Genomic DNA, 25,308 nt, shown 5'->3' with positions numbered 1-25,308 from the left:
GTTCACCTGAAAGTAATGCAGTATTGTCAACCAACTATGCTTCAACTTAAAAAAAAAGGAAGCGGGAAAACACACTGCAGATCCTGGCAGGCAGCTCAAGAACAGGGTATCTGAGAATGAGGGCATAGCTGGGATGTGTCTAGAAATGTCATCTGGAACTTTAGGATCCAGTCCTGATCTAGATCTTCTGGAGCTGCCATAGGAGCTAGAGGTATGATTCAACCCTCATGAAAGTTAGAGAAGCCCTGCCATCAATTAAATAGGCATTCAAAACTGCAAGTTACTACCAAGATAGCGGCTCTACAAGTCCAAGAGAACCCATGAGACTCTAACAAAAGATATGACTTAATCTGGAGCATCAGGGAAGATTTCCATCAGATGTCGCGTTAAGTCAAGACATCAAAAACAAAGTTCTATTTCTAGGAAAGAAAGATGGGGTCTTGCTGTCTACTTACATAGACAGCATTGAGGAAGAATGAAACATGATAACTTTTGGCAACTGGGTAAGAAGAGATGAATTTAACTGAGATGGACCAGGAGGGGAAGCAGGAGAGGGTGCCGGTGTGTATGCAAGTGTGTGTGTGTGTGTGTGTGTGTGCGTGTGTGCATGTCGGTATGTAAGGGAGAAAACATGCAATAAAGAGATGTGTGGAGCCTGAGGTACTCAAGTGTCACTGAGATGGACTTAAACTCAAAAGAGAGGTCAGATTTGGGTGTCATAGCCCTTCAGGTACATATTCATATCATATTAGAGGGTGGTTTTCTCAAAAGCTGTGAGGATTGAAAGCAGGGATTGGCAGACTATAATTGGGGCCAACCATGGCTAGCCAGTTTTTAAATAAAGTTTTATTGGAACACAGCCCTGCCCTCATTTACATATCTCTTGGTGCTTTCACACTGTAACAGCAGAGCTGAATATTTGCAACACAACCCATGTGGTCTGCAGAGCCTAAACTCTTCACTATCTGGCCTTCATGGAACAAGTTTGCCAATCCTTGCTTCAGAGGAATCAAAAGTTGGTGAGATTGAAACTCTAGGATAAAGAGAGGAAAGAATCTAAGTGACAAAGAAAGACTATCTTGGAATTAGGAAGAAATCTCACTGAAGAATATGATGAAATGCAAAGGAAGAAGTTTTAAGAAGGAAGTATCAATTGAGAGGAAGAATCATTGAATTTATTTTTTTAATTTATTCTTTATTGAAGTATACTTGATTTACAATGTAGTGTTAATTTCTGATGCACAGCAAAATGACTCAGTTATACACATATATACATCCTTTTTTATATTCTTTTCCACTATGGTTTATGCCAGAATATTGAATATAGTTCCCTGTCCTGTACAGTAGCACCTAGCTGTGAATCACGGAATTTAGAAGTCAGATTATGAATGACGCAGAGAAGTCTGAGGGGATGGTAGTGATAAAGGTTAGGCCTCAGTGGGTTGAAGTTAACGAGGGGAAATCAACAGTCTGCTCTTAAAGACTCAGGGGAAAGGGACGATTGAAAAGACATGGTGGCCTGAAGTATCAGGATTATAGGGACAGTAAGATGCTGATGAAAGTCTGCCAAATAAAAGGGAGGGTGGTAGAGAATGGAGGCAACTTGGAGTCAAATTCCCAACTAGAAGCACAGAGTTTGTAACAAGATCAGAAAGGGTTAGCTTTAATGCTTTCTTCTCTGAAAAGAGTTGAAGATGAAAAATCATGAGAGAAAATTCGTGGCACTAACCCTTAATAGGAAGTGATATGATTTGCTAAAATGTCAAAGAATTGAGGGGAGAAGCCCAGTTCAGTGTCTGTCAGTATTAAGAGAGACTATTAACTCAAAGCTGGAATTGAATTCAATAACTTTTTTTTTTTTTTAACCATTCTTAGACATGGTATTTCTCAATGAAAATGTTCTTCTGTCCGCAGAATCCTAACTATCATCTAGACTGTGGGTCAGCAACGTGTTCCTGCAACGGGCTAGATAGTAAATACTTTAAGCTTTGTGGAACACATAAGATCTAGCTCTTTCTTTTATTCTTTTTACATATCCTTTGAAAAATATAAAGAATGTTCTTAGCTTGCTCACACAGATAAAGGTGGGTTTTGTCTGCATGCTATAGTCTGCCAATCCCACATCTAGATTTTTGGCATCATAAAACCAGTAAAATCTGTGATTTCATTACAAACAAAAATATACCATTAATAGAACTTTCAACTTGTAGATTTTCTGTTTATTTTTGCTAATCAAAAAGTCTTACTTTCCCACACTACTCCCAGTCTCCTTAACCACCTCTCCTAAGGTCCTGAATTACAGTTTGTGTTCCATGAAGGCTGACAAACTGCAAAGGTAATTGGCATGTTACCTCAATTCCCACCGACTGCTTGTTCAGATCAACATGAGGCAAGGCGGGCTGAGGTCTGTTAACCAACCACAGGAAGATGGCAGCTCCGAAGGTCAGGATGCAGATCAGTGCCGGGGTTGGAAGTGGGGAAAATAAGAAGTTAAAGATAAAAAGCATCTTTATGAAGAGCAGCAGGAAATTCAGGCCTGTAAAAGAAAAAAAGGAAAGAAAAAGAGGAAATTGCCGTACTTTTTTTTGCTCAATCAGCTCTCTATGCTTACAGAAGCTACACATACACATACAGCGTCTAACCCTCCAAATAGCCATTGTTAACCACTCCAGCAGCTGAATTCCTCCCACTGTTTACCGTAGCAATGTCGGAAATACTAGAATACGTTCTCCACCCTGGCTACTTGACTGTCCTCCCACAAATGGGAAAGGATCAAAGGAAAGAGGTTAATCATTTCCCAGACAATTTTGAGAAATGACTACAATTTTATTTTTTGGTTCACAAACCCTAGAAGAAGCCCTCTGGATCCAACAGAAGCTGGTAGTCAAAGGAGGGGGCTCCAGAGAGCTTTCCCACCCAGGCAGACAGAGGGTCATGAAGGACTTCTTACGACTGCTTCTCCCTAGTATCAGCCAAACAGAAGATGGAACCTCTGGAGAGGTGATACCACCCATCTTAGAAATCATGTGTTCTCCTGTGAAGGACACTTCCTGCTGGCCCAGATATGCCTTGCTCATTGCTTTCTTTTCTGAGCCATCAGGAGGGTCTCAGAGATCAAAAGCATGACAACTTGCTGGGTCCAAAGTCCTCTTTCTCCAGGGAACCTGAAGGAATCATTTTTATCAGAGACAACTTTAGCCAGGTCTGAGAAAGGTTGCTGGAGAATGGGCCCGACACATGGTAGCCGGGAGGCATTGAAGATTTAAGCCAGGAAGAAATCTCTAGGAACCAAAAGAAACAAAATCTTCCCTCCACAACTCAACTTTACTTGTAGCTTCCAGCCAACTTTAGCTTCAAACTACTCTCTATAAGGAGGCATTAACATTTGGGTAGATCCTAGGACCTTACTTTCACTGACATCTCTTCCAGGTCTTGCCTCACAACTTTCAGACTTGATTAAGGCAATAACAGCAGCAAGCATATGAGCACCAACTGTATGCCAGGCACCAAGCTGGGTTGTTTGCATGGATTATCTAATTTATTTCAACCAATATCACAAAGTCACATTTTACAGATAAGAAAATAGAAACTCCCAGAAGTAAAGTGACTTATCCAAGGTCATTCACCATTTCCCACTGCTGTCTCCCCATTAAAATCGACAAAACCACAACTCTTTCCTCCTTACAGTGTCTAGCCATAGAGTTCAAGGAGGCTGAATTCTTCCGGCAGCTTATGAGTCACAGCAAAGGATGTTCAGATGTTGTATGTGTTTCTCCAGTAGTCATGGATGGATGGGAGAGTTGACCCATACAGAAGGTTGAACACTGAAGAACTGATGTTCTCAAACTGTGGTACTAGAGAAGACTCTTGAGAGTCCCTTGGACAGCAAGATCAAACCAGTCAATCCTAAAGGAAATCAATCCTGAATATGCACTGGAAGGAATGATGTTGAAGCTCTAATACTTTGGCCACCCGATGTGATGAGCCAACTCACTGGAAAAGACCCTGATGTTGGAAAAAATTGAGGGCAGGAGGAGATGGGGGAGACAGAGGATAAGATGGTTGGATGGCATCGCTAGCTCAGTGGACATGAGTTTGAGCAAACTCTGGGATATAGGGAAGAAGAGGGAAGCCTGGGGTGCTGCAGTCCATGGGGTCGCAAAGAGCTGGACACAACTGAGCGACTGAACAACAACAAAAATTTCCTGTAATGCTCTACAGAACAGTATCTCAAGAGACAAGAGCAAACATTCTTACTCAAAATCAAGAGAGTAAATAAAGTCCAACAAAGAGCTTTATCAGATCAAACTCACAGTCACCATTCGAGCTTTGAAGCAGTTGCCACTAGGAGGCATCTGGAAATTTCTCCATTAAGAAAAACAGCTCAGCCCACTCTTACAAAGGCTTTTATAAAGCCTAGAAATTTTGTGTGGGAGCAGGAACAGTCACAAGAAACCTTGAGTCACGTTTCATCATTTTTTTCTGCCTCTAATTGGTTATTATCTGAATTTGGAGTAGTCCCTTGCCATTGTATGGAGGAAAATGGAACTTCCAGAGCCTGAGATGACTGTCCCAACTCTGGTTTCTTCCACGTTGTGTTTAGGTGGGAAAAAAAAAAAAGAAGCTTAAAAATAAAAGCCAGACCCCACAGGTGGTAGGTTACCTAACAACAGGTCCTGTTGTCACAATCTGCCAGGATTCTGACAGCTGGGGTTTTTGGAATCTGGCTTTACCCAGGCTTGTATGATGAAGTGGCAGTCCAGGAGGCAAAACTCATTCAAGAGCCAGCCATGCGGGACACTGTCTTGTGAAAGGCTGGCCACCCAAGCCAGGCTGAGAAGGGGGGCCGCCCCAGGGAAAGTTGCAAAATCCATAGCAAGGCAGCAGTGTCTCAGTGAGGAGAAAACTGCTTTGTGCTCACCCACCTCTGCCACCGGCCACCTCTCCCACCTCAGCCTGGATTCTGCCACCAGTCTGGTGATATCTTAGGATCTGGGGTTCTGCCTTCTGCCCTCATCCCACCCTCAAATAAGAGCTTTTTATCTGCACTCCCTTCTTGGCCTCAAGAACAAGTTGTTGCCCTTCAGACATTTGCTCTCTTCTTATGCAAGGCAGATGTATATGTTAATGGGAGATTTAATGGGAGACTTTGTAAACAAAATTTTCAGAAGAGGATTAAAGGTGAAATATGCCAGGGTAGGATGGGGAAGAGGGGGTGATCTTTTGGCCGGTAACATGAAGGGAGGAGAGAAAGAGCCCTTGGCCTGTCTAACGGTGGAACTCGCTGTCCACACCGGCTGATTCTTACCACGTAGTAATGTGAGCCCAGGGTCATCGGAAGGCCAGATTTTTTTTTTTTTTCTCTAGAAAACCTGGAACACTGGATCTTTATGAAAGCTAAATTTTAACTTCTGGTTTAACTTCTGGTCTGGCATGGGATAAATGAAAACTTAGTAACTGGGGACTTCCCTGGTGGTCCAGTGGTTAAGAATCTGCCTTCCAGTGTAGGGGACATGGGTTTGATCCCTGGTTGGGGAACTAAGATCCCACACGCCGCAGGGCAACTACCGAGACTGAGTGCTCTGAAGCCCATGCGCCGGAACTAGAGAAGCCAATGACACAGCTAAGACCCAACATGGCCAAATTAAACAAATGAACAAATATTAAAAAGGGGGCGCAGTGTGGGGAGAATGGATACATGTATATGTATTGGGGGGGAAAATACATACACACTGGGTTTAATCTGGATCATGATCTACCATTTCTTGAGCCTTCATTTCAGACATACACCTGTCCTATTGGCCATAAATGGAATGAGCTCGACCGCTTCACTACTTTGCCTACACTGGCAAGGGGCTTTGTTTGCAGTCAACACTGAAGGATGAATCTATTTCGTCAGCTGAAAGAGCTTACTCACTTTGTTTGCTGTTGCTGATCAGGTATCCACACAGGCTCTACACAGAATTTCAGTTCTTTTCTCCCTGGCTCCCATATTTTTTTAAATGGAGGTAAAATTCACATACCGTAGAATAAACCGCTTTTAAAATGGACAATTTGGTAACATTCAATACATTCTCAGGGTTGTGTAACCACCATCTCTAGCTATTTCTAAAACGTTTTCATCACTGCAAACAGCGGAAACCAGGCACCCATTAAACTGCTACTCTTGTTCTCTCCCCCCACCCTTGGCAACCACTAATTTACTTTCTGTTTCTGTGTATTGGGTTGGCCAAGAACTTCCTTTGAGTTTTCCAGTAAGGTGTTATGGAAAAACCCAAATAAACTTTTTGGCCAACTCAGCATTTACCGATTTTGAATATTTCATATAAGTGGAATCAGATAATATGTGACCTTTGTGTCTAACTTCTTTCCCTTAATATTTTTAAGGTTTATCCATGTTTACGGCTTAGCATGATTTGGTATTGTATTTCACCCCTTCTTATGGCTGAATAAAACTTCAGAGTATGCATAGACCACGTTTTGCTGCCCCATTCATCAGCTGATGGATATTTGGGTTGTTTCCACCATTGGATATGGTGAATAGTACTATGACGTGTATATAAGTCTTGTTTGAATATCTATTTTCAATTCTTTGGGGGTAAATTGCTGGTTCACATGGTAATTTTATGTTTAACTTTTTGAAGAATCACCAAACTGTTTCCCATAGTAGCTGTATCATTTTTATATTCCAACCAGCAATGTAAAGGATTCCAGCTTTTTACATACTTACCAACTTTTGCTATTCTCTCTCTTTTTAAAAATAGCCATTTTAATGGGCGTGAAATGGCATCTCACTTTGGTTTTGATTTACAGTTCCCTTATGACTAATGATGTTGAGCAATTTTTCATCTGCTTTTTTGTCATTTGCATTTCTTCTATGAAGAAATGTCTATTTCAGCCATTTGCCTATTTTTAAATTGAGGTCTTATTTGTCCTTTAGTTGTTGAGTTGTAAACTTTCTTTATATATTACAGATACTAGATACTTTTCAGATATATAATTTTCAAATATTTTCTCCCAATGTATAGGTTCTCATTTCACTGTCTTGCTAGTCTCCTCTTTGATGTACAACACAGACACATTTTGAAACTGAGGATGCTGGCACTAGAGAGAATTTGCAACCATATCATGTAACTCTCTCACTGTTTAAATGGGAGAAACTGAAGAGCTTGAAAGAAGGAAAGATCTTCAGGTTACACCAGTACTGGACTGGTTGCCATTCTAAGCTTTAGAATCTATTAACACTTCCAGAGGTGCTCAAATAACAAGGGGGAAAGCCACGCTCTCTCTTGTCATGTGTCCTGTGTCACTCGAATTACAATTCTGGACCTGTCGCTCCACAGAAACCCCTGCAAGCAGTTCTTCTTCCCTAACATCACTCCCAGTTGGGAAAGAATGGAATAGGGAGAAGTGCAATAGCAGTAAAAAAAAAAAAAAAGAGGAAGGAGAGCTGTGTTATGCTGTAGCTAGGAGTTCCTGTTTGAAGTTATCTACAGATGGTCGAACAAGCCACAGGCTTCCCCCAAGTGGAAAGCTTCCTTTGCTTTTTGATGTGGTAACACTGACACACCTCAGCCCCAGCCCCTCTGATGCCCATCTGTCCTCAGCCCCTCCCCTGATTCTCTCCAGGGCCCTCCTTTCCTCTGTGGTTCGGATGGCCAGAGCCAACATTACTCATCTGGCTCCTGACATACTGACTTCTCAAACTAGCAGAAGGACACCTTCTGCCTTCATACTTGCTTGCAAGCTCCCAGGACCAACCTTGGTACCTAAGTTGTGACCACCCCCATATTCTTCTTTGGGTTTTGCTCCTTTGAAGATTTGGGGCAGCATGTCTTAAGTCTTGTTTTCTTTGGATAAAGTCCCTAAATGACCTCTTCTACTCTAAATTCATGTGTTTTGTCAACGATGTTTATTGCTATGAGTCTTTCAGATTATCCCTATAGTCTACAAATAATTTTTCTTCTCATCATTCCTTCCATTTAAAAGATTTTATGTTTCTGCCATATATTCTGCTCTTCAAGCATAAGTCTACTCCAATCCTAGGGTCTCTGCATTTGCTCTTCTTTTTTGCCTGAAACGCTATCCCACAGATTTGAAATCGTCATGTATTGCTTCTAGGTAGGATCTCAACTCCAATGTCATTTTCTCAGAGGCTCTCTAGGATCACCCTACTGGACCTCAAACGCTATCATAGACCCACTTTCTCTTCTTCACGTCACTGTCAGCTATCTTAAACAGTCCTGGTCCATTTGGGTCCATTTCCCCTATTAAACTGGTGCTTTCATTGGAATGGGGATTTTTTTTTTTTTTTTTTCACTGCAGTGCTTCCAATGGCTGCATCATGCTTGGCACAGAGGAAACTTTCAATGAGTAACCGGTTACTGAATAAATGATCCATTTTCTAGTTCAGAATTATCTGTTCTACACACTCTCAGTTGACTCATTTTTCCCTTAGTAAAACTCCCCCACCCACAAGCTCTCCAATCTTAGATCATCAAAAATCACTCTGGACAATCTTGAGACATGCATTCCCAATCAATATTTTGACAAGGTATTGGTTTTGGTGAAACCAAAACAGATGGTGAAAGGATATATTTCTAACACATCAAAAGCTGGTCAGGATCAGTCTATTCCTCCAGGTTTAGAGGAAGCTACAGGATGGATCTTATCGGATGAAGTCATCTACAGTGTTCAGTGGGCAAAAAATCCAGCCTAGAAATATGTAATTGTTACTCTGGATTTCTGGAATTCAAAGGACAATAAGACAAATTATCTTTGCTTTTAAGCTTGAAGAGCTAATTATTTTTCTATGCAATAATGAATATATATTTCAATTATAAGCTTTTTACAAAAAAAAGTTGCCTTCTAGAAAGTGGTCCACTCATTTGGGTTTAACTGGTTTTTGTGTTCTCCTGCATGTATGGGCTCATTCTGTGGTGATAGAAAGCTCATTAAAAGAGAGTCCAGAGTCCCCAAGTTCTTATACCCAATTAATCAACATTCTTCCATCCAATTACCTACTGTCTCCTAGAGACTATGTCACAAGTCTTCACAACTCATAATGACTCCAGAGGGGCCTGTGTGTTATTTAGGAGGCTGTATATGAAAGTTCTGCTTTCTTGGTTGGGCTTTAAGTTCTAACCCAGCCTTCACTGTTATTTCCCTTAACTTTCTGCCACCTCCAGTTTAGGAGGGCTTCATTTCATTCCTCAAGGGCTTTCCTGCTGGCTCAGCAGTAAAGAATCCCTCTGCCAATGCAGGAGATGTGGGTTCGATCCCTGGGTCGGGAAGATCCCCTAGAGAAGGAAATGGCAAACCACTCCAGTATTCTTGCCTGGGAAAATCTTGTGGACAGAAGAGCCTAGTAGGATACAGTCCCTAAGGTTGCAAAAGAGTCAGACATGATTTAGCGACTAAACAACAATAACATTTCATTCCTTAACTGAATAGTTAATAGGTATAGACAAATTTCAAAATAATGGCAAAAGATCAATAGGACATTACAAACCAATAGCCTCATGAGTACACTTGGGAGGAACTGATAAACTTTCCCTTAATATGCAATGAATGTGAACCACATAAGTATTCTACTGAAAGATCCTTCACCTATTCCTAAAGAACTAAGGAGTTTTCACCTTTCCTTATACCTTTACTCTTCTGTAGCAAATAGAGTTTTCTTCTACTAAAAAATAAAAGATAATATGATTTGAGACAACAAACTTGTTTTGCAAATCTAGCCAGAGGAAAAGCTGATAATGAGGACATAGCACAGGGAACTATACTCAGCATCTTATAATAACTTATAATGAAAGAGATTGTAAAAAAGGAATATATATATTTATATACATAGGAATAAGTGAATCATTTTGCTGTACACCTGAAACTAACACATTGTAAACCAACTATATTTCAATAATAATTTTAAATAATAATAATTTTTTAAAGGCAGATACAGAAAAGCATTGGTTCTTAAAGAGGGTAAACCTCAACTAACCATGCCATTATTATTTTTATTTTATTTTTTTACAACAACCAAAATTTCTTGCTCATCCTTCATCCAGGATCCAGGTACCTATGCTATTTTAAATCATTCAAAAACCAAAAGGACCAATATTCAGTTATATTCCACATAAAATTTGTTGTCATATTTCCCAATTTTAAAAAAAGTAGCTGAGAGGGGAATCCTAAAATTCCTCTAAAGAAATAAGAGGCAATTAGATACCATGAGATATGTCAATAAGGTGTCACCTCATCGCAGTCACTCTTATCCAACTCTTTGGTCCATAGCCTACCAGGTTCCTCTGTCCATGGGATTTTCCAGGAAAGATACTGGAGTGGATTGCTATTTCTTCCTCTAAAGGATCTTCCCAACCCAGGGATCAAACTCATATCTCCTGCATCTCCTGCATTGCAGGCAGATTTGCTGTCTGCTGAGCCATCAGGGAAGCCTTCAGTAAGGTGGCCAGTTACCAAACCACTAGTCAGAAAATCAATAGCTTTCCTATATTTTGAAAATAATGGAAAAGGTGCATTTCCAATAGTGTCTATAAGAATAAATGTGTAAAACCTATATTTAAAAAGTGAAACCTTGAAAAAAATGGAAAGATATATTTGAAATAGTCAAGAGGTCCTATCTTCCTAAATATATCTATACATTTAATGCAACCCTAATAAAGACTAATAAAATTTTCTTGGGAAAATAAGAAGTTAAAGCTCACCCAGAAAAATAAAACTTACAAAAAATAGAAAATTTTTGAAAAATAACAGGAATTGGGTGGGTAGCAGTTAAGTAAACATTACCAAATTTGCTTACTATGGAAATTTTCTCTTGGTTATCAATAGACAAGTCTATGTGATGAGATAATCCTGAAATAACCTCAGTGGATGCTATTATCATATACTAAATTGCAGTCCAAATTAAGATAGATTTTTTTTTTCACTTCTAGTCAATGTGTTGAAACAACTGACTAGCCATTCAGACAGAATACCTAAAGCTGATTTCTGTCTTACCCCTAAAACAAAAATGCATTGGAAGGACTTCTCTGGCAGTACAGTGGATAAGAATCCACCTGCAAATGCAGGGACCTGGGTTCGATCCCTGGGCTGGAAGGATTCCGCATGCTGCAGAGCAGCTAAGCCCATGTGCTACAACTGCTGAGCCCGAGGGTGGCGACTACTGAGCCTATCCACTGCAGACCCCAGCCTGTGATCTGGAACGAGAGATGCCACCGTAGTGAGAAGCTTGCGTACCTCAACAAAAGAGTAGCCCTCAGTCGCTGCAACCAGGGAAAGCATGTGAGCAGCAGCAAAGACCCAGCACCTCCAAAAATAAGTTACTTATTTTAGAAAATACATTGAAGATGGACCAAAGACGAGATATAAAACATTGAACACTGTGAGAGTACTGGAGGATAAAAAATATGAGAGAATTGTTTTTTATAATCCTGACATGGAGAAGACTCAAGACAGACACGAAACCTAGAAGCTGTGCAAGGAAAATGTTGGCTTATACAAAACTTTAAAAGATACTTGCCCTGCAGAAAAGATATCAAAGACAAAGTCAAAGATAAACTGGGAATAGTATCAAATATTCCAGCTAGGCAAAGAGCTCATTTCCTCAGTAGAAATGCTTAGAAGTCAATGAAAAACAGCACATAACCCAGTAAAACAAAGAGCAGAGGGAATGACCAGAAAGTTCAAAGCAAAACAAACAGGTTACTTAAAACGGGGAAAGACATTCAACTTCACTTACAGTTTTTTAAAATGCAAATCTAAATAAAATCCCATTTCCCCATCCTTCAGGTTAGCAGTGATGAAGCAGTATTAAATGCAGGATCAATCATGGAGATGTAAATTTGGGGCAGTCTCCTTAGGGATGTGTCTACTGTCTGAAACCACAATTTAAATTATGTGCCTTCTGACCTAAAGACACGACTAGTAATTTATCTTGTAGAAAGACCTAAGTTCAATAAAGCACATCACTTTAAGTGGCTGTCTGAGTCATGGGTTAGGAATGTGGATTCTGAGTCAGGTTGCACCCAATTTTTGTGATCACCTTTGTGACCTAGGGTAAATAACCTCTGTGTACTTCTGTATCTATAAAATAGCAATACTAATATCTCCCTCATAAGGCTATCCCCATGATTAAAGAAGTTAATGTACCTGTGTGGTGCCTAGAACAATGCCTGACCCACAGGCTCAGGTATTAGCTATTATGTTCATCATCATTAAATTTATAGGATTGTTGATAATGTCAGACACCAGAAAAGCCTTCCTCAATAGGAGAATAACCAGATAAATTATACCACTTACATACAACAGAATTATTGGCAGGTATTAAAGAGAATTCTGGAGGAGGAAATGGCAACCCACTCTGGTATTCTTGTTAGAAAAATCCCATGGACAGAAGAAGCTGGTGGGCTACACTCTGTGGGGTCACAAAGAGTTGGACACAACTGAGCAACTGAGCACATTAAGAAAAATAAAGCAGATCTGTATATATTGATAAGGAAAGAACTATGTGAAATATCAGGCTTCCTAGGGGGCACTAGTGGTAAAGAACTCCTGCCAACCAATGCAGGAGACATAAGAGACGTGGGTTCTATCCCTCGGTCGGGAAGATCTCCTGAAGGAGGGCATGGCAATCCACTCCAGTATTCTTGCCTGGAGAATTCCATGGACAGAGGAGCCTGGTGGGTTATAGCCCATAGGGTCACAAAGAGTTGATCACAACTGAAGTGACGTCACACATACACACACACACACACACACACACACACACACGAAATATCACCAAGTACTGCGAAGAGCAGACTCATTGGAAAAAACCCTGATGCTGGGAAAGATTGAGGGCAGGAGGAGAAGGGGATGACAGAGGATGAGATGGTTGGATGGCATCACCAACTAAATGGACATGAGTTTGAGCAAGCTCCAGGAGATAGTGAAGGACAGGGAAGCCTGGTGTCCTGCAGTCCATAGGGTCACAAAGAGTCGGATATGACTGAGCAGCTGAACAGCAACAAAGGGGAAAACTGCTTGGGCCATGCAGTGTATGCTTTTGTGTTCCTGAAAGAATAATCCTCACAGGAAAAGACAGACTGAAGAGGAGTTTTTATGAATGGATTTTCTAGAAACTTTTGAGTATTCAAATCATTCAGCTTAAAATATTTAAGGGCTTGTCTATATATCATTGGCTTCCTTGGTGGCTCAGGTATCATCAACATCATTCCAGGTGCTGGGGAGATAGTTTTTATTCCACAGTGTTCTATAATCTAGTTCTTGCTCAGGTTTGCTGTTGAACTCCCCAGTAAAATACAACCCCAGTAGGTCATGGAACTCTGCTCAGTGTTATATGGCAGCCTGGACGGGAGGGGAGTCTGGGGGAAAATGGGTGCATGCATATGTATGGCAGAGTCCCTTTGCTGTTCACCTGAAACTATCACAACACTGTTAATTGGCTGTACCCCAATACCACCTGACCTGCCTCTCGAGAAATCTGTATGCAGGACAGGAAGCAACAGTTAGAACTGGACATGGGACAACAGACTGGTTCCAAATAGGAAAAGGAGTACGTTAAGGCTGTATTATTGTCACCCTGCTTATTTAACTTCTATGCAGAGCACATCATGAGAAACGCTGGACTGGAAGAAACAAGCCGGAATCAAGATTGCCGGGAGAAATATCAATAACCTCAGATATGCAGATGACACCACCCTTATGGCAGAAAGTGAAGAGGAACTCAAAAGCCTCTTGATGAAAGTGAAAGAGGAGAGTGAAAAGTTGGCTTAAAGCTCAACATTCAGAAAACGAAGATCATGGCATCTGGTCCCATCACTTCACGGGAAATAGATGAGAAACAGTGGAAACAGTGTCAGACTTTATTTTTGGGGCCTCCAAAATCACTGCAGATGGTGACTGCAGCCATGAAATTAAAAGACGCTTACTCCTTGGAAGGAAAGTTATGACCAACCTAGATAGCATATTCAAAAGCAGAGACCTTACTTTGCCAAGAAAGGTCCGTCTAGTCAAGGCTATGGTTTTTCCAGTGGTCATGTATGGATGTGAGAGCTGGACTGTGAAGAAGGCTGAGCGCCGAAGAATTGATGCTTTTGAACTGTGGTGTTGGAGAAGACTCTTGAGAGTCCCTTGGACTGCAAGGAGATTCAACCAGTCCATTCTGAAGGAGATCAGCCCTGGGATTTCTTTGGAAGGAATGATGCTAAAGCTGAAACTCCAGTACTTTGGCCACCTCATGCAAAGAGTTGACTCATTGGAAAAGACTCTGATTCTGGGAGGGATTTGGGGCAAGAGGAGAAGGGGACGTCAGAGGATGAGATGGCTGGATGGCATCACTGACTCGATGGACGTGAGTCTCAGTGAACTCTGGGAGTTGGTGTTGGACAAGGAGGCCTGGCGTGCTGCGATTCATGGGGTCACAAAGAGTTGGACATGACTGAGCGACTGATCTGATCTGATCAATACAAAATAAAAAGTTATAACAAAACTATAGTAGGGAAAGAGGGATTGAGGGGACAGCAGTGGGGTGAGTTTTAATTGGGGAGGTTAGAGTAGGTCTCATTGGGAACATAGCACTTGAGATGTATCATTTAATCTGTAACAGTCACGCTTTAAAAAAAAAAAAAAAGTGAACTACTCTGTATTATCCCACCTTGGCTGGAGACCTTTCACATGACTACGCCTGAGAAGACAGCCTCAGCCTCATTTCTAGAACTCAACCTCCCTCATCACTAAAGCCACATTCCATCAACAGCCTCTTCCCCATGCTCCCGTCACCCGCCAGTCTGGACAGCAGCTCTGAGAGTAACCAGATCAATACCCTTAGCAGATAAGAAACCAAAGGTGAAGTTTGAGTCACGGGGCCAAAGGGTACCTGAAATTGCATCTTGCATCATTCTCAGCAGTTGCTGAGAATAGAGGCTGGCGTAACATTCTGACTACAAGACTACAGATAACTTCCCAGCCACTCACCAGCGCCCAGGTGCTCAGGCCACTGCCTGGCTCTAGCCTCTAGCCTTCTCCACACAGGGCTGGTTGGGGAGGGATGTCCCCAGGCAGACAGGAAAGGGCCTCTTTTTCCCTTCCACAGGATTATTCATGTGGGGTCAAGCAGGAAGACACCATTACCAAATGGGGTCCCTGTTAAATCCCCAAAGACAGCGAAGAAGTCTTTTCCAGCCATGGAAGGATTCTGTGAGCACTTAAATAATTAAAACAGGACAGATACACCAGTCTCCCAGACCTTGCTTTTCCTAGCCCAGGTCCCAGGCCACACCCAACAGTTCCAGTTTGTTGGGCAGCTGGCAGAGAGAAGGGGAGGGCTTCCCCTGGCCCACTAACTGTAAACAAATCCTCAGGGTTGCAATGTATACACACTGGAGATGTCTCTGCTGCCAAATGGCACAAGAAAAGCTATTGTATTGGAGTTGAATCTGCTCTGTCCTTGGGTTTGGGTCTTGAGTGTTTCCTGGGGCTCAGGAGACAACTTGGGCTGCAAGCACCCCTAGGCAGAGATTGTCTTAACCCAGAGTGCCAGGGGGAGAAGGCAATGGCACCCCACTCCAGTACTCTTGCCTGGAAAATCCCATGGGCGGAGGAGCTGGTGCGCTGCAGTCCATGGGGTCGATAGGAGTCGGACACGACTGAGCGACATCATTTTCACTTTTCATGTTCATGCATTGGAGAAGGAAATGGCAACCCACTCCAGTGTTCTTGCCTGGAGAATCCCAGGGACGGGGGAGCCTGGTGGGCTGCCATCTATGGGGTCGCAGAGAGTCAGAGACGACTGACGCGACTTGGCAGCAGCAGCAGCAGCAGCAGAGTGCCAGAGAGTCATCCTCCTCTTTTGCTCACCATTGTCACAAGTTCAGAGAAGGGCAGGGTTGAGGGGGTTGGTCTGGGGGAGGAAACAGTTTGCAAAATTCAACCCAGCATTGAACATGACGGTCGCCTATGCCCAGTGGGGCAGGGAGTGCAGGTAGGGATGGGGGCAGAGTCACCTAGCCCTCTTCAGAAATGCCACATCTGGGACTTCCTGCCATACCAAGGGCAACACTCAACAGCCTGACCTGAGTGAGGTCAAGTTTCATTCATCCTGCAAGTATTCAAATACTTACTGTGTGCTAGGCAGTGGGTTCAGCAATGGGGAAAGTTCATTCAGAGTTCCTAGTCCATCAGGGGATAAAGCCACTTCCCCAGGTGGGAAACAAGTGTTCTGTGAAATGTATCCCGGCTCTGGGAGCATCTGTGGAACTGGACAAAGTGTGTGTGTGGCAAGAGATACATTTATCCTCTGTACTTTAAATTTACATATCATTTCCTTTGAATAAGGCAAACTAAGGTCTTGTTTGTATACACTGGTGTATACCCAGCAATGTGCCATGTGTATTCAGCATTGTGCCGTGTGCAGAGGGCCAAAGACTTAAAAGACGCAGCTCCTGCCCTCTGGGGACTAAACACTAAAAGCACTTATAGAAGGATGCAGTGTGGAAGATGAGCTAATGAATTTGAAGGAGAAGCCAGTATAGACTGGAGACGGTGGAGGTACCTCCAAGGAGCACTAGCTCCTCAAGGATGTGTGGTCCTTGATCCCCTGGCTTTATTGCCAATAGCCTTTTGTCCAAGGTCAATCAAGGACGACCACCCCACAAAGGAAGCCGATGGCTGCTAAGATCCCAACTAAGATCCCAACCAGGGTCACTGTCACCAAACCATCTTTCTCCACTGTTGTCTGTGACTCTCCATCCACTCTTCCACGGCGAGAGTGGTCACCACTTTAGGCAGGATAAACCTCTGGGGAAGAGAGAAAGAGGAATACCCAGATGTTGGGTGAGAGATGGGGCATGGTTGGAGACACAAGAGCAGGACAAGCATGAAGGAAAAGGGTGAATGAAGGGGAATGGTGAAGAGGCACTTCTGAGGGGGGGTAGAGAATCTGCCTTTAGTTGAGAGGGAAAGAGAAAAGGCTTCCAAATGACTGAATAAGACAGTGGGGCCTGATATAGACACTGCAGCACAGGAGTCATTCAGTTCCCAAACGCCAGAGAGCCTTGGGGTGCCAACCTTGGCCAGCTGGGTTGGGTAGAATTTACCAGGAAAGCCCTCATTAAGTCAATGCCAAAATCATCTTACCTCAGTCCATGAGAATAGTATAGAAGAGTTGCTGAGCCACTCATAACCTGGTGACAGGTGGTGACAAATCCCACTGGATCTCAGATCAACTCAGTCAGCTTTGATCTACTACTGCGCTTCCAAACAAGTCACAGTCCAGCAGCCCAACCCCAAGGAAAGCCTTGCTTCAGTAAACATTTCCAAAGGCCTCCCAAGCTTATTGCTGATCAAGTGAATTATGAGAGCATGGAGGTCAGCAGAGCCAGTACCATCCACCGGAGTTGATAAGAGCCTGTACAAAGATAGGCTGGACAAAGTGCTAGGACTAAGTCACTGCAGGCAGGATAAAGACAGGCTGACACAAGAGGTTGGGAAAGAGGCCTCTTTGCAGAATTAGTCTTCACACCACTGGTTGGGCCAATGGTCAGGGCTCACCAGATTCAATGTGCAAGTGGCCTCAGGCCACACCACAGGGAGGGAACACAACCTCACCCAGCCTTGCCCATCAGAACAAGACTCAGTTTTCCCCACAGCCAGTCCCTCCCATCAAGAAGCTTGCACAAGCCTCTTATCCTCATCCATTAGAGGGCAGACAGAAAATCACAAGCACAGAAAAACTAACCAAACTGATCACATGGACCACAGCCTGGCCTAACTCAATGAAATTATGAGCCATGTCATGTAGGGCCACCCAAGACAGCAGGTCATGGTGGAGAGTTCTGACAAAACATGGTCTGCTGGTGAATGGAATGGCAAACCACTTCAGCATTCTTGCTTTAAGAACCCCATGAACAGAATGAAAAGGCAATGTGCAAACAAGCAGCTTTATTCCCCAAAGTCTCAGCTCCAGTGGTAAACTTTTAAGGCCCTATCCTTTCCAGGTACCTGAGTATCAGCACTACCATCTACCAGATAGGTGGCCCTGTTTGATTTCTCCTAGTCTGACAGTTACTTAATGTCACTGAGCATCAGTTTCCCTCCATTGCACTCCAGAAGGGGCAGATTAGTATCCTTGCTCTGGATGAACCTTTCAGTATACTGTCTGGGACATGGGAAGCCCTCAGTGAAGATAAGCTTCCTTTTTCCCTCTTCCACTTACCTCGTTTTCCAACTCCTTGTCAATATCAGATATTCTATTTTTAGATGTCCCCAAAGTGAAGAGTTGATCATGGACTTTGTACTGTAATTGCCCTTCGACTTATATGCAAATGTATTACCATCTCCTCATTTGCCTTCAAACAGAGGATTTCTAATTGGAGGCCACAAGGTCTCTCTCAGCCTTGTGAAACTCCTGCATCCTCCCACAGCCACCTCAACTTCTTAGAGTAGAATGACCCATGGAGAAACCCAGAGATCTACGACCAGCTCCCCAACAGAGGGTGGGTACCATGGCCTGGCAACAGCAGTCCAAGGGCTGCCTAACCTTCTGCACTTCAAAGCTCTTATTTATATTAATGACATGAATTAAGAGCCTGGGAAATACCAGGCTCTGTGCCAGGGGAGGAATGAGAAGTGCATTTCTGATCTCAGGATGCACAGTTACATGGGGGAAGAAACAGACCAGGATATGTCTACAGCAGGGTGTGGAGAGAGTAAAAGCGAAGGCTGACCTCAGGGCTGCTGGAGACACGTCACCCCGGCAGGATGTTTCCAGATGTGGGTCACCTGAGGTCATATCGCAAATGGGAGTCAGTTTATCTGCTAGCCAGGCATATGAGACAGACAGAAACAGAAATCACATTCCTGATTTCTGAGAAATCTCCAAATCCTGGTTTAGGAATTCACCTGCCAAGAAGTGGGAGTTGTTTTTTTTTTTGAAGGGAGGGCGGTGCAATCATGTAACTTTATAAAATGAACCACTTAAAAGTAAACAATTCAGTGGGCACTTAGTACATTCATAATGTTGTACAACCACCTCTGTCTAGATTCAAAACACTTTTGTCATCCCCAAAGGAAATCCTCTCCCCATTAAGCAGTTACTCTTCTTTCCTCCCCATCCCTGGCAACCACCCATCAATCTGCTTTCCATTTCCATGGATGTGAAGTGGGAGGATTTGCAAAAAAGAAATTTCTCCTAGTTTGTTGCTCTTAGGTCCATGCACTAAACTAGACTGATCAGAAATGGAGGCAGAGTTTGCCCTCAGAACTAAATGAGCCAGATTCCACTCAGTCTTTTCATACTGTATCCAGTTTGTTCCGTCTTGGTTTCCCCATCTACAAAAACACATACCTACCTCATAGGACTGTTTTTGAAGATCAGGAGATGAAAGCCGCATAAAACAGTAAACACAGGACTGCCCCCACAGTAAATAGTCAATGAATGATAGCTGTACTATTTGCATTCTAGAAAAATGTCAACCTAAAAAGTCTCTAATAGATACATGAAGTCAATATCTACCTACCTACCTACCACCTAGGTCACCATACATAAGAATCTTTTTACAAATGAAAATATCTAGGAAATCCAAAGAAGGGCTAACTCCACACAGAGGTGGATGGAACATGTCTTTTAGCATCATATGGACTGTAGCTTCAATTCCAGTTGACAGCTGGCTTCACCTCTCTGAGCCTACTCCCTTCACCACCTATCTCCTAATATTGTCTTAATGTCAGAGTACCCATGATGATCTGGTGCTTAACTGGCTTGCACTTCCCTCTCTCGCTTCGTTTCTGTATACTTTCTCCTTCCCTAACACCCAGCCCATTTCTTTTATCTGGAGTTCCCCCTGCATGTTTAGCATTCAGGCATTCAATGATACACTGATATTATTTTAGGTGTCATTGCCCCCAGAGAGTTAGAATATGACTCGGATAAAAGATTATTTTAGGTCAGGACCTCAACAAATATACTTGGCTGAAGCATCCTGTTTGGTCTGGATAATATTTAGGAAAAAAACAAAACAATATTACATTGAATGAGTGAAGTTGCTCAGCCGTGTCTGACTCTTTGTGACCCCATAGACTGTAGCCTACTAGGCTCCTCCGTCCATGGGATTTTACATGCAAGAGTACTGGAGTGGGTTGCCATTGCCTTCTCCAGGAGATTTTCCCTACCTAGGGATTGAATTGGACTATGTTTATCTGGGGTGTGCCTGCCTTGCATTCTGTCAGACTTCCCCACCCCGACCTGCATCTTATTTCATATAGTCTACGTTACTTAGCTCTATTGCCTGTCTGTTCTATAATTATTTGTGACTCTGTTTTATTTCTGGTTCTGTTCCTTTTTTTGTGCCAACTGCGTAAGTGATACTTACAAGAAGTTATATGACGTCTCTTCCAAGACTATTCAGTGTTCAACCTCAAATATTTATCAATTGGAGGGAACAACCATAAAGTAACTCCCATGCTGGAATACAGAGGGCAGTATCCCCCAAACCAATGACTCCTTTTAAAAATTTTTAACTGGATCAATCTTTTATTTTTAAATTAAATTAAATTTAGCTTAATTTAATTACTTTTGAAGACTACTAATTACCTACAAATCAGAGTTTAGATTCAATCCTGCTTTTCAAATAACCAAAAAGACAGATACCCACAGAAGGGAGTAAGCTCCAATAATGAAATCCCTTCCCAACACTCACTCCTTGAAGGCCAACTTGTGGCCCTACCCCTTAAAACAGACTCAGCTTCATCCAGAAAGCATTCATTCCATCTGTCACACATCTAGCAGCTCTTCCCCTCGGAAGATCTCAAAATCCATCAGGAAAATTGAGGGCACCCTCCAGCCCAGATCCCTGGGTTGGGAAGATCTCTTGGAGAAGGAAATGACAACCACTCCAGCATTCTTACCTGGGAAATTCCATGGACAGAGGGGCCTAGCATGCTATGGGGTCACAAAGAGTCAAACATGACTCAGTAGTGCTCTTCTCTTCCCTCCTAGCACAGCCCAGGGGAGCTGTAGGCAGAGCCTCAGGCCCTCAAAAAGGGGTCTGGGTTTTGGTTCCCTTCCCCAAGAGAGGCAGGAGAAAAGAAAACCAATTCCTGCTCCACATTCCTCCTCCCCCTTGACCTTCCTGATGAGAAGGGTTTAAAAAAGTCCTTCAGAGACCGGGGAGAAAGCAAGTGCCGACACGTGCTTGGGACACAGGAAGTTCCAAGCTCCCCAGAGCTGGGGGTCAGGATGCCCCCCAGGCTACTGCCCCACACCCACAAGACCCCTTGCCAAATACCCCTGCCCCCTTACCCTGTGAGGGGACCACATCTCTTGGTGCTCCCAGTGAGTGGAGCCTCCTGGCTCTGAGTGCCTGTGAGTCCTGGCAAATGAATTGCTGCGAGTCCTCACCCCTCACCCCAGCTCCTCCAGGGTCAGGGGGGCTTCAGAGCATCCCTGCAGGCTGAGGATCTCTGGTTCCAAGCCGTCAGCCCCGAGTCTGAGCTGCCCTGAGTCAGGAGTCAGGCCACAGCGGGCTTCTAACGTGCTCGGGGACTTCACTTCCTGGTTTTTCTTTCACAACAGAAAGTGGAAGTGTTCTGACCAGAAGGAGAAAAGCCGCCAAAGCTCCTCTGGCTGGGTTTCAGAGCCTTAACTGGCAGTCCCTGAGGGCTGATACAGCAGCCAGCCTGCATTCACAGCTCATGCTCTGTCTGCCTGATGACGGAGAACCAGACGGAGATGATGGAGGTGCCCCTCGCAGACCCCCCTTGGCAGAGAGGTGAGACCCATGCTGGATTCCTGGGACAATGAGGTCCAACCACAGGGCACCTCGGCCCTCACATCCTTCCCAGGACCATGTGGACACCTGGAAGCCAGCTCTGCTGGCCAGCCGTGCATGTTGTCGCCTCTCCCCAGTCCCCTCTTGCCTGCCTCAGATCCTGGAGCTGTGCTGAAAAAGCCAGCAAAACAAGCACATCAAGAACCACAGGGACAGCGCGGAGAGTCTGTTTCCTCTGACACATCCTCTTCAGGCCTCCAATGTTGAATTAAAAATGTTTGCAGCTCGCACCGTCACCTCCCAGATAAAATCTGAGAAATTGTAAAATCAGGAATCCACAAGCACGCATGCCATTAGCTGTCAGACTGACCCTGCATCTCGCAGGAGCCTCTGAAAAACTTCACTGTACACTCGTGAGACAACAACAGTGAAAAGGCAGACTACTTCTTGATATTTTTATAAAAGGGGCTTCCCTGTGGCTCACTGGTTAAGAATCTGCCTGCAGTTCAGGAGACACAGGTTGGATTCCTAGGTTGGGAAGATCCCCTGGAGGAGGAAATGGCAACTCGCTCTAGTATTCTTGCCTGGGAAATCCCACGGACAGAATATACTGGCGGGCTACAGTCCATGGGGTTGCAAATGAGTTGGACATAACTTAGTGACTAAACAATAACAATTATTATCAAAATTGCTTTGAATGTGAAGACACCTTGAAAGCGTCTTGAGGACTGGTCTTCAGGGCATCAGGACGCATAGTAGTCTCATCAGATTCACCTATTGCTGTGGCTACAGAAGGGCATGGGAGTTTCTATTCTCAGATGTGAAGGCAGAAAAAAATGAGGTTCCTACCCTTTCCCAACCCTATCTCTCCCCACCACCTCTCAGACACCCCAGAATTAAGCAGCACTTTCCCCCAACCTCAGTCCCTTTAAGAAGGCTCAACGTAAAACCAACAAGAGCCCCGGTCTTCACTAGAGATGTATTAGGATTCCCTTTCTACACAGAGGAGTTCCTCAAAGCTTCCAACCAGAAAAACCAGAGTGAGCTACGCCCCAATCTCAGGGAACATAGGAGCTGGTCCCTTGACCTCACAGGATCCCACTTTAGACATGGAAGAAAGCTGAAGTAGGTTAGGATGAGGGTGCCCGCCGCCCCCCCCCGCCCCGCCTTTCCATATTTGGGTTCAGCTCTTGGCTGGAGGAACACTTGTCTTTGCTAAGTTTCCAAGCTCATCTCCCCAGGGGTAGCTCCCTCCGGCAAAAAGCAGAGGATGGGAGAATGGGTGTCGAATCTCAGCCATTCAATGCTGCTGGGCTTTTCCCTGGGTGCTTTCTTCTTTTACCAACCAGACGAAGAGCTTAGGACCAGGAGAAGATGGTTTTCTCCAGGATCAAACGCTCAAGTTTGGAAGATTCTGTGTGGTTCTAAAGCTCTAGCACCTGGAGATGCATTCTTGTTCAATCCTATACACACACCAGGGACACTGCCAAATTTTGAGGGAATGATGGACAGTTTTCACAGCACTCAAGAATTCTGCATCAGGCAGCAAACCGATCAGGACTCAGATTCTTGCCCCACCTCCTCTTAGCTATGCAGCCCAGGCCGAGCTGTTTAAGAGCCCAGAGGCATGTTATTCACCTGTGATGTGGGAATGATACCCCCTTACCTTACAGGAGGTAATAAGCCAATGTATAACACACATCTAGTACAGACCCCAGCATCGGACAGCAAGTCTGCTAAGGGTTCCCTTCCCTGCTTCCTTCCAAACGGGAGGGGCTGCAGCTGTCCGATGATGGCCTTTCCAATCATACAGACATTTCAAAATGGAAGATGAAGGAGACCTACATCTTGGCTTTGGCTATAACCCTTAAAGCTTTTAAGTCTGTTTTATTTGCACTTAGTGAAATCAACCACTCTCTCTTCCAAGTCCATTTCCTGCTAGCAGTTCAGATTCCTTCCATGTCTCCACTCCCCTTTTGCAGCTGATTTTTTTTGCCTCCCATGCAGGTCAACTAAGATCACTATGCAAACAAATGCTATTTCATCTTGTAAAAGAGCCTTAGGCTGAGAAAAACGTCCAACTTTTTTCTCCCCAGTTACCCCCATCTCTACTATCCCATATCATATAAGCTATAGAGCGGGTAGCATTATTGCAGTTTACCTTGTAAGAGTCTGCTCACTCCTGGGTTCCAGGAAATGTGCCCCTCACAGCTGTCTGTTCTGGTTCAGCACAATATTCAGGAGCCTCTGCCTTTTCCTTAGCGCTGGAGTCGGGACCACACCTGAAGCCAATGTGTATCGTACTGAGAGTGGCTAACCAGCTCTCATGGAACCTTTGAACCTATTGCAATAGAGGTTCAAAGGTAGACATTACCTATTCAAACATTTGCACAGTAACCTCTGGCAGTGAGAAGTGTAGGATTTGGCAAAAGGTTAAAACAGGAGATTGTTATGCAATGGGCTTTAGAGGAAGAAAAGGAAGGAGAGAGAAAGAGAATGAAAGGGAGAGAGAGAGTTCTCAGCTCAGAAAGCTAACTTATAACAAGCAAAACCTTTTATAAAGCCCATACCTTGGGGAAGAGGAGGAGGCAAACAAGGCTTTGCATCTTCATTTTTGGGCAGAATCCCTGAGATTGTGATAGGAAGAGGAAGGTCTAAGTAACCTTAGAGGGAAAACTTAGTTTCCTCTAAGAGGGGGAAAGTGCTCCTTGATTTTAGGGGGAGAGAAAATTGAGACACCACTCTAAGTGGCTCCAGTTATAACTTTAAGATTCGGATAAGCAGAGGTCTGTCTTTTAGAGATAAGCCCTCTTCTGGAATGGGCTGGTGACCCCTCTAGAATTACAATGTTTTCTTTTTTTTTTTTTTTCAATTTAATATTGACACTTGAGTTTATTAAAGCACAAAACTAGTCTAAGACTTTTGGAACATTCTCTATATGGTTGGAAATATTACGACAGGAAATTAGTGAATTACAATGTTTTCAAGTCACTCTAGAATCTAGACAGAGGGATAGGCATAGCTGGGTCGGATTTAGAACCCAGAATGATGGGTACAGCCTGCACCACCCACAGCTGAGCGAGCACTGAAGAAGCAGGGTTGCTAAGGCATCACAGTTCAGCCTGTCCTCCTCTCTCTTTCCATTTTAAAGTCACTCGTCATCAGTCTCCAGTCCAAAATCTTCGAGACTGCAAGGCATCATCACTAGGCAAAAATGCTGGATGGGCACGCAAGCAACTCTGGAGAGCAATCTCTATTTTATGGGTGAGGCCAATGAGGCCTTTTCAGGTGAAAAAAAAAATCACCCAGCATCATGCAGTCGGTTAGCAGTTAAGGCCGGACCTGACCCAGAGCCACAGACCACCACACAGGACCTTTGTATGGGGCTGCTTTGTTGCTAAACGTTCATTTCACCACAGGCAGACCTCAAATACTTGAATGCTTTCTGAGTATCAGGCCTGCAGAAATTCGTGGAAATGCTGCATTAGGTTTCTGCTCGCTGAATTTGGTCAGGTGGCCAATATCT

At 43.7% G+C, this 25,308-nt stretch overlaps 1 protein-coding gene across 6 annotated transcripts in view; it reads right to left on the bottom strand.

Moving 5' to 3' along the window:
* Positions 1-24,118, bottom strand: part of ACSL5 (acyl-CoA synthetase long chain family member 5) — a 51,518-nt gene extending 27,400 nt beyond the window's left edge. Inside the window, exons 1-2 of one of the 6 annotated variants that reach the window (XM_061403465.1) lie at positions 23,944-24,118; positions 2,352-2,536 (exon numbers count right to left, since the gene is read on the bottom strand). In XM_061403465.1, coding sequence (XP_061259449.1) covers positions 2,352-2,507 — 156 coding nt within the window. In that variant the 5' untranslated portion in view covers positions 2,508-2,536; positions 23,944-24,118. Of the gene's footprint in view, positions 1-2,351; positions 2,537-4,526; positions 4,622-18,740; positions 18,802-20,919; positions 21,124-21,313; positions 21,583-23,943 lie in introns of those variants that run through there. The other 5 variants (XM_061403463.1, XM_061403467.1, XM_061403466.1 and 2 more) reach the window with 5 other exon arrangements.
* Between the last annotated feature and the right edge of the window lie 1,190 nt (positions 24,119-25,308).

This window comes from Bos javanicus, chromosome 26, assembly GCF_032452875.1.
Source record: "Bos javanicus breed banteng chromosome 26, ARS-OSU_banteng_1.0, whole genome shotgun sequence".
NCBI classification, from domain to species: Eukaryota; Metazoa; Chordata; class Mammalia; order Artiodactyla; family Bovidae; genus Bos; species Bos javanicus.
The sequence above is the reverse complement of the archived record's forward strand: the minus strand, read 5'-3'. Positions and strand labels throughout refer to the sequence as shown.